Raw genomic sequence first — 9,810 nt, forward strand, 5'->3', positions numbered from 1 at the left:
AAAAACCCTCAAACATCTAGGCATACAGGGAACATACCTCAAAATAATAAAAGCCATCTATGAGAAACCCACAGCCAGCACACTCCTAAATGGAAAAAAATTGAAACCATTTCCCCTGAAAAATGAAACAAGAAAAGGATGCCCACTCTCACCCCTCCTGTTCAATATAGTATTGGAAGTCCTGACTAGAGCAATCAGAGAAGAGAAGGCAATCAGGGCTATCCAAACAGGAAAAGAGGAAGTCAAATTATCTCTCTTTGCAGATGACATGATTATGTACCTTGAAAACCAAAGAGAATCTGTCAAAAACCTCCTTACACTGATAAAGTCTTTTGGCAAAGTCTCAGGATATAAAATAAATGTGCAAAAGACAATCGCATTTCTTTACACTAATAATAAACAAACAGAAACTCAAATAAAAATCACAATCCCATTCACAATAGCCACAAAAAAAGTGGAATACCTTGGCATCTTCCTAACCAGAGACATGAGAGACCTTTACAATGAAAACTACAAAACGTTGCTCAAAGAAATCAAAGATGACACAAACAAGAGGAAAAATATCCCATGCTCATGGGTTGGAAGAGTCAACATTGTGAAGATGTCCATCTTACCTAAGGCAATCTACAGATTTAATGCTTTAGGCTTTTATATTGAAAAGGCTGAATGTTGCGCTGTGTTTAATGTTTCCTATAGCTGTAGGGGCCGTGACTTTATTTTATTTATTTATTTATTTTTTGAGTTGGAGTCTCACTCTGTCGCCCAGACTGGAGTGCAGTGGCTGCTCCTGGCCTCTGCAGCCTCGACCTGCTGGGCTCCAGTGATCCTTCTGCCTCAGCCTCTCAAGGAGCTAGAACGACAGGCACGTGCTACCACGCCCGGCTAGTTTTTCAATTTATTGTAGAGATGAGGTCTCACCAAGTTGCCCAGGAGGATCGCGAACCTGCGGGCTCAGGCAATCCACTCACCTCAGCCTCCCAAGGTGCAGGATTACAGGCTGAGCCACCGAGCCCAGCAAACCTTAACTTTCTAATGGGCTTGTGTGTGGGGTTGTGACCTTCACAAGTGGTTGTCTAGTACTATGACCACCCCCTCCCCTCCCCCGGCACCAACTCCCTTTCCTAGCTGGATCATTCCTAATTGGTTTCATTGAAGCACTGGTTCTTGGTTTTATGTTGGTATTTGTCCCCCTAAGTGATTCAGTAAGTCTGGAGTGGGTTAGAATTCTCTTTCCTAGTCTGGATAAGGTTTAGAACTATTTCTTCCTCTTGGCAAATAGGACTTTCTTATGAAGAAGGCATTGGGGTGTATTTCACAAAGGATATTCTCCCCCTCCCCCTACCAGGGTCAAGACAGGATGTTTCTTGGATGCCTTCCATGAGATCCTTATAAATTTCCTTGAGGGAAAGCCCATGAATGTGTGTATGGACCCTCATAAGACAGTAATGCCTAGTTGTTTGACATACTTAATGTGGCTTCACTCTCAACTTTCAGCAACTTGTCAAAATTGCCATTGAAGTGTTTACATTATTCAGAGCTCTTCCGAGAACTAGAGCTAGTAGGATAGGCATGTATGTAAGTGTTAAAAACCATTGGCTCACACACTTATGGTGGCTGGTGAGTCCAAAATCTTGACCTGACCGACTCAAGATCCAGGAGAGCCAATGGTACAGATGAAGTCAAAGGTAGGCAGCTGGAGAACTCCCTCTTGCTGGGGGAGGATGGTCTATTTGTTCTAGTGAGGCCTTCCCCTGACTGGAGGAGGACCAGCCACGCTCTGGAGGATAATCTGTTTTACCCAGAGTTCACTGAGTTAAGTGTTAATCTCATCCCCAAACCCTCCAAGTGGACACATAAAGCTAACCCTCACAGTGTTCGTATTCACTCGTCTCCAAATTTCACCCTCGTTCTTCAAGAAAATTAATTGATTTCAGTGTGTCTAATTTTTCTTGTTGTGAAGAAAAGAGTAACGACTTGCCAAATTTTCATATTTGTTGGAGCTAAAATTGGAGTCCCTCAGTTTATTTTTGACCCATCATATTTCTGGACACAAATTGTGGTACTGTTTTAAAACAGAGGAAGCAGAAGCTGTGTCCGACAGAAGCTCTGGCATCTTGTAGGAGATGCGGCTCTGCATATTGGCAGGCTGTGTTCTTGCATAAAACATGTGGAGACACATCTTAAGTACACTGTGCAAGAGCATCGAGCCTTCCAATGTTGAATCTTGGTGTGCTCTTGACTTTATATAGTTCAAGCTCATATAGTTACAATGCTGCTGTGCTTTCCATTTGTCCCTTTGAATCTTGCATACAAAAGGTTTTCCACAGCATGAGTTAGTCAACAAGAAATCTCTTTCAACATTTCCATAACCTTTTCCACACAGTTACCAGTGGACAGACACATGCATGATTTTATCAAGGCCATCACTGAAGAAGATAACCTGGTAGTATTTGTCTTGATCTGATTTCTTTTAGTGTGTTCTCTCCAGCACCATGTCTGGATTCAGTTATGCATTAGGCAGATTTTGCTAAGTTATCCTTCAATAACAACCCCAATACTGGTAGTTTGCAACAATGAAGAGGATTTCTTTCTCATGCATGTCTCACGTTCTTTGGGACTCAGTTGTGTCTCTGCTCCATAAATTGTCAATCCTCAGACCAGATGGAAGGAACATCTCTATCTGGAATATGTTCTTCTTGTGGCTGAAGGAGATAAGCCGTGCTGGGACTGGCATTTAAAGCTTCTTGAGTTACGACTGACAACCTATATTACTTCTGCTCTTAAGCCATTGTCCAGGGTTAGGGATAGAGTCAAAGCTGAGGCATTAGGAGTGAGGTATGCTACCCCCAGCGAGAGTGCTGGGGAGGAGCCATCCAGAAAGGTCCACCAGAGTGGGCCAGTGAATTTTGTGAGTAGAACAGTACAATCTACCACAAACTACTTCCAGTGTGGAAAACTCTGGTAACAAAATTTATTAGGCCTCGGGAACAAGTGATTACTTACTAGGACAGGCCAAAATTCAGTCAAATATGCCAGTAAATATGTAATGCTTCTGGCCTTGTACTTTCCAAAGCATTGCAACTATTTAATTTAAAACTCAGAAGTAACTTCCAAGTATATTTCCATAAAATGGGATTCTATCTTTAAAAGAGAGGACTTTGGGTAAAGAAAATGTGTTACATATACGTGATGGAGTATTACACAGTCATAAAGAAGAACAAAATCATGGCCTTCTCAGCAACTTGGATGCAGTTGGAGACCATCACACTGAGTGAACTCTCACAGAAAGAAAGAACTGAATATCACATGTTCTCACTCATAAGTGGGCTCTGATCACTGGTTACATTACCACAAAGGTGGAATTGGCAATCACTGGGCACTGCCAGGGGAGCAAGGGGGAGAGGGGAGAGGGTGGGGGTGGGGAGGTCCATGACAACACAAAGGGCATCTGGTCCATTGCTAGGGAGAATGAGAACCACCTAAAAGCCCAAACTTCACCTGCATGCAGCATACTTTTGTAGTAAATCTTCACTTGTACCCCACAACTCTGTAATACATAAATTTCAAAGTAAAAAAGAAATTATAAATGGGTGATAAATATATATTAAATATATATAAATATATGCACACGTATATTGAAATGAGCTAAATCAGTTAATTTTATTAACTGATTAATGTTAATAAAATCCAATTGCTAGCAAAATAACAGTATGTACCAGCTTACTCCATTTTGTTTAAAACTCTCATCTTAGTTGCCTGCCTGACCTAAGAAGCACCCTCAATGCCTGCGTGTAAGTGCTGTGACGTCCCCAGGACCACAGACCCCCAGCTTTGTCCCCTTTGGGCAGGTCGTTCTGACCGTTTCCTGCTGACCATTGCAAAACTCCTTAGCCATAAGTTCCATGTCATGGTAGGCTTGTTAACTGACATCAAATGTTACGCTTTGCAAAACCCCATTGTCACATTTTGATAGTTTGTTCTTATATTCTGTTAGTGACCTAACCAAGGTCACTCCATTGTGTCATGATTCTTCTACCTCGTCTCTATGTAACTACCTTAAACTATATCTTAATAGCAGAACTCCAGGGACTTTTCAGGCACTGGCTATACGTAGGACATGAAATTAATCAAAACTCCCTAACAATCAAAAGTTCCCATTTGGGTTGCCAAGTTGTTAGTAATAGTTACTATGATCACTAAGTTGCTATGTAGCCAACACTGCAAGTTTTACCTATAAAAACTTGTCACAAACTGCACTAGTTTTTGAAGAGATTTCCTGGCATTTGCCTGCTCTTGGCCCACGCATTAATAAAAGAACTCATAATTAATTAGACTCAGCTTGCTGGCGTGATTTCTTCTCCCTTAGTCATACAACATACATACATTAAAAAAAATAAAGGGCAGACTTTCTCCCTGGATCAGTTTTTCAAATATTAGCAGTACCTGAGTCATTTACCTTTCCAACTGAACTTCTAAGGCGGCTTTGGGAGTTAGACTTTTTTTTTTTTTTTTTAATTTAGCCAATAAGAAATTTATTTGGCTCACGGTTGTGGAGAGTGGTAAGTCCAAGGCTGTGGGCCACATCTGATGACGCCTTCTTGCTACTCATACCGTGGGAGGGAAAACAGCCAAAGTCTCTCATTTATCGGGAATTTATGAGCTTACTTCCCTAATAGCAATATTAATCCACTTGAGAGAACAGAAGGAAATCGGTTTTATAAGCCAAAGATTGATAAAATTGAATATCCAGAATCACTCTTTTATTTAAAAGAGCAAAACTGTGAAATCATGCGTCTGGACAGCCTCTGATCACACCGGACTACTTTGCTCGGGATGCCACAACAGAGGACCACCTGCTGGGCCGCTGACATGACAGAATTGTCTCACAGTTCCAGAGGCCAGAAGCCAAAGGTCAAAATATCAGAAGGCTTGGTTTCTTCTGAGGGCTGTGAGGGAGAATCTCTAGATGTTTCTCTTCTGGCTGCTGATAGTTGGCTGGCAATCTTTGGTGTTCCTTGGCTTGTAGATCTCCGCCTTTATCTTCACATGGCACTTTCTCTGTGTGCCGGCCTGTGTTCAGATTTCCTCTTTTTATGATTTTATCTTAACTAATTAAATGGAAACAATTCTAGTTCCAAATTGATGTCACATTCTGAGGTGTGAGGGGTTGCAATTTTAGGATGTGAATTTTGGAGGGGATGAAACTCGGCCCCAAGAAGGAGCTTTGCAGATAAGCATCTCACTAGAATGCAGGTCAGTGATGATATCTTTGTCAGTGTTATTTGCTTTGATGCAGGAGGACCTTCTCAGAGACCACGGGAAGGCTGGGAAGCTTAAGCTTTTGATTATAAATCCATGGCAAATGTAGACTGGTGAGAGTTTTGATAAATTCAATGAAATTTTTCCATAAAAATAGTGCATGATGAGATTTATACTTTGAGAAGATAGAATGATGGACTTTGGCCTATTTCTTCTTGTACATACAACGGAAACCCCTGGATATCACATTAAACTGAGATAAAATGACTCAGAATGGTGAAGAGCTAGAAAGCTGACTAACCAGGGACCTTGAAGCCCCAGGAACAGCATGGTGTTTTTTTCTCATGGAACACAAACTTGAAGATGAAGAAGCCAGAAACCCGGAAACGTCAACAGGCATACACACACAAAGTCCCAATAAAGCCTTAGTGTCCCTAGACAACGGGGCCAGGAAAGGGTAAGCCTAGCAAGACAGATAACATGGACACAATAAGAGCCACCCCCCTAGCTAAACACCAAGGAGAAAATGGTGGGTCCCGCCTCTAGCAGCACCAGCAAAGGCTCAGTGAGGAGGTGTTTTCTCCCTCTCGGACTGTATTGAGGCCCCTAACTGCCCCATGAGTCTGCTGTCAGAAACAGCCAAGTCAGGAACCAGGGTTTTCTTTTCTGCCAGATGGTGGCACTCAACGGCAGGAGGTTGCATTGGAGCTGGGACTTCCATTCTCACCCAGCAATAATGAGGCACCCCTGCTATTCTTTGCTAGGTGGTTTCAGAGGACGCCTAGTAGAGACTCCAGACTTTCTTTGCTTCCCAGTGGTCATGATGAGACCACTCTTTTCCCTCCCTATCCTAAGGAGCACGGAGGCCATGTGGGAAGTAGTAACACAGAGCCTACACTTTCCATCCAGGGAGGTATAAGTAAAGGACCCACCAGGGCTAGAACTCCCAACTCCACCCGGCAGTAATGAGCAGAAGCTCCTTCTGTGTCACCAGAGGCCAAGTAGAAAACCTGGACTTCTACTCTCACATGGCAGTAACAAACTAGTTTCCCTTCTCTGATCCCAGAGGAATTTCAGAGGACAACACCTACAGCAGAAGGTTTAAATAAGATCTAAAGTCATGTAACACTCAAATGATAGAGATGTTACAATGATCTGATAAAGATTTTAAAGCAGACATAAAAATGCTTCAAAAAGCAATTTCAAACACACTAGAACAGGTGAAAAGTAGAAAGTTTTATCAAAATAATAAGACACAAACAAGAACAGATGGAAATGTTAGAACTGAAAGCTACAATAACAACAAAAGTCAGTGCATGGGCTCAACAGTGGAATAAAGAAGAAAGAGGAGACAGTCAGTGAATTGGGAGATAGAAGACTGAAGACTACACAACTGAACAACAGAGAGGACGCACACACACAAAAGGAGCAGAGCCTCAAAGACGTGGGATTATAACAAAAACTTCAGACATTTGTGTCATCAGAGTCTTAGAGGGAAAGAGGAGAGAACCCGCTAACACAGTGTAGGTCACATTTTTGAAACACTGACCTGCTTGTGACCCCCTGGCTTTGACACTGAAAAGCCTTTTCCCCACTTGTTCTTCTGAATATCTTAGTCATCTTTCACAGTTCAAATGCTTTCTCCTGCAAAAGGTGTATTAGTTTGTTCAGGAGCCATAACAAACTACCACAAATGGGTGGCTTAAACCACAGACATTTATTTTCTCATATCATAGCTCTAGAAGCTGGAAGTCCAAGATCAAGGTGTTAGAAGGGCTGGTTTATTCTGAGAGCTCTGCTGTTGGCTTGCAAATGGCTGCTCTCTCACTGTGTCCTCACGTGAACTTTCCTCTGTGAGCTCTCCTGGCGATGCCTCCCTTTTTGTAAGGACGCTTGCGATTGGATTCGATCATGAATCCCACCCTCTTGACCTCATCTAACCATAAATACCGCCTTGGAGACCCCATCTATAAATGCAGTCCTATTGGGGATTAGGCCTTCAACCTGTAAGTTTTGGGGATCACAGTTCGGTTGACCATTTAAGGCCTCTCCTCATTCCCCAAGGTGGAACTGGGTCTGGCCTACCTTCTGTACTCCAATGCTTCCTACAAACCCTCATTATCGAATTGGCTCACAGCTCTGGCTGGTTGGTTTGTCTTTCTACCAAATCCTCAGCTGCCTGAGACCCTGGGTTGCTTGCTTTCATCTGGAAACAATAAATATTTGTCAAATGCTAATTTGACAAGACATGAATAAAATATTGACTAGTCGAATTAATATTTATGCTTCTGGAGGAGATTTTCCAAATATGTAGCTTCACTCATTTGGTGTTAATTTCACTTCCTTTAGAAATGAACTGGGTCGCACGGTAGGTCTGTTTTCAATATTCTTCCACACGTAAGAAACTTTGTTAGTTTAGAACCTGGATGATGCACCTTCATTAAGTTTTGGGGGAGAAAAATTATGTGGACTTTGAAGTTCCTTTTGCCTCCTAGGTGCTTATAGAATGGAGCATTTCATCAAACCACGTTATTGATCGGCTTGGTTGCTGACCGCTTCACTTCCCACCCTTCATTTCTTCCTCTCCTTTCTCAGATAAACAAGCTGGAGGCACGCCTGAGGCAGGCCGGATACACAGATGATAAAGGGATTCAAAGGAAGGATGAGGAGTGCTGAATGAAAGAAGACTGCGTTAACTGTGTCTGTGAGGTTTGTGCTGTGGGAAGTTTTTTCCTCTGCCTCCTCCTGTTTTACTTTTTCTAGGCAGCCGGTTAGTTGAAACATACCCAAAAAATTCAAAAAGGGAAAAAAATACACTTTTTGTAAATAGAATCTAGGCATATTTTTAAGATCAAGGTACTGGTGAGATTTTGAGGCGTCTGATTATTGATAAAAAGATAGCTTTGAACAAATGAGCACTTGCCAGAGACCATGGGCTTTTTTTACATGTTTGCTAACAGATGAGGGGACTGAGGCACAGGAGGTTTGTGTCACTTGCCCAAGGTCATACAGGTAAACTGAGGTAGACTGAGACTTGAGTTACTCTCATGATTCTCCAGTCTGGTCCATTACAGATGTCACCTGAAGGCTCTTGGCAAATTGCACAATTCTATGGAAATATAAAAACGTGTTTTCATGGTGCCCACCAAAACAACAACAAAAAATAAAAACAATCAGTTATCTGTTATTGAGTTTGCTTTCTGAGCAGAGCTGATCCGCACCATGGAAACGTGAACTTTTTTACATGTACCATGGGGAATGTTTTATAGGGTAGCGCTTCTAGTCTTACTCTTCATGCTGCCAATGTGTAGAAAGAAAGATAGAATAGAAACTACATGCAAAAATGAGCTCACAACATGAGCAATTTATATTATATTGAGACAGCTAGCCTATCAGATGATGTAATTTGCTGCCTTATTTTGCTCTAAGAAACATGAGCGTGATGTGTGAATGTTGCCTTTCAGAGAGGCCAGGTCACCTGGATAGCGGAGATTGTCCCCCAGCTCTGTGTTCCCGTCCTAAATTGATGAAATGAAGCCATTGTCCAGTTTGCAGTGATCGGGGAATGCCAGCCAATCCCCCAGAGAAACGCTGACAGATGTCACTTGCTCTTGATGCTGAATCGGGAATTTCTCAGGAAGAGACACTTAGAATTCAGCACTTTTAACCTGGAGTCACGTCCCTGATAGGCAGACCACTGACTTAAGACTAAGTTAGTCCATTTAACCTGAGGCAGGGGCCCTTCTAAAACAAAGAGATAAAGGCCTTCCCAGAATAGAAAAAGAATGTGTTAAAGAAAAAGTGACATGGAGTAGTCAATGTCTAAGCGTGCATGAGTAATCCAGTTACAACCTTGTGCCATAAAATACCCCATCAAAAATGCAGGTTGCCATATATGGGTGGCAAAGGGACTAAAATGTAATTTAAGGCAATGCCCTGTTGCGTTCAGGGCTCAGCCTTTAGATGTGAATCTGCTGGGCCAGTGCTGGCACAAATAAACGCTGCTTCCTGGCAAAAAACCAAAACAAAACAGAAAAGCCTCAGTGTCTCATCTCTCTCTGTAAAGAATCCTGCCACAGCCCTAGGCTCACTGAACATCTTTAATATTTTCATTTTCTAGTATGTCTTGAAATAATTCAAAACTAAAAGCTGCAAAGTTCATACGAGTCATTTTATCTAAGGAATATTTCTTATTGTAAGCCATCAGTTTTCTATAACATGTGGAAATAAAAGAATATCATATAATGTTTTCTAAAAAAATCTGAGTATCATGACCATGTTATGATGCTGTGCTCCTCATCTGACTTCATTCTCTAAGATCTACAACTGGGGCAACTGTCATATTTTGCTGGGAAGGCATTTACCTTAACATTCATTAGTCCCTAAATTCTGATACACATGGGAAAAGTCAGGGAAGGAATGTCATTATTTTAGAAATCTTATTAGTACTGCATGTGACTGAAACATGCAACCTCTGTGAGGGAAAGTTCTTCAAAGCAGAACTTCTCACCATCTCCCTTTCCCTTACTTGTCATTATTACTACTCATGAG

At 41.9% G+C, this 9,810-nt stretch overlaps 1 protein-coding gene across 1 annotated transcript in view; it reads left to right on the plus strand.

Moving 5' to 3' along the window:
- LOC103261061 (peroxidasin-like protein) overlaps window positions 1–8,854 on the plus strand; it is a 334,905-nt gene extending 326,051 nt beyond the window's left edge. The window contains 3 exon segments of the mRNA XM_021712669.1: window positions 7,855–7,968; window positions 8,724–8,748; window positions 8,751–8,854. Of these exon segments, the coding sequence (XP_021568344.1) occupies window positions 7,855–7,968; window positions 8,724–8,748; window positions 8,751–8,854 (243 nt within the window).
- Window positions 8,855–9,810: the final 956 nt, after the last annotated feature.

The sequence above is a fragment of the Carlito syrichta genome, unplaced genomic scaffold (assembly GCF_000164805.1).
Source record: "Carlito syrichta isolate Samal-C Ts95f unplaced genomic scaffold, Tarsius_syrichta-2.0.1 Scaffold303580, whole genome shotgun sequence".
Classification (NCBI taxonomy): Eukaryota; Metazoa; Chordata; class Mammalia; order Primates; family Tarsiidae; genus Carlito; species Carlito syrichta.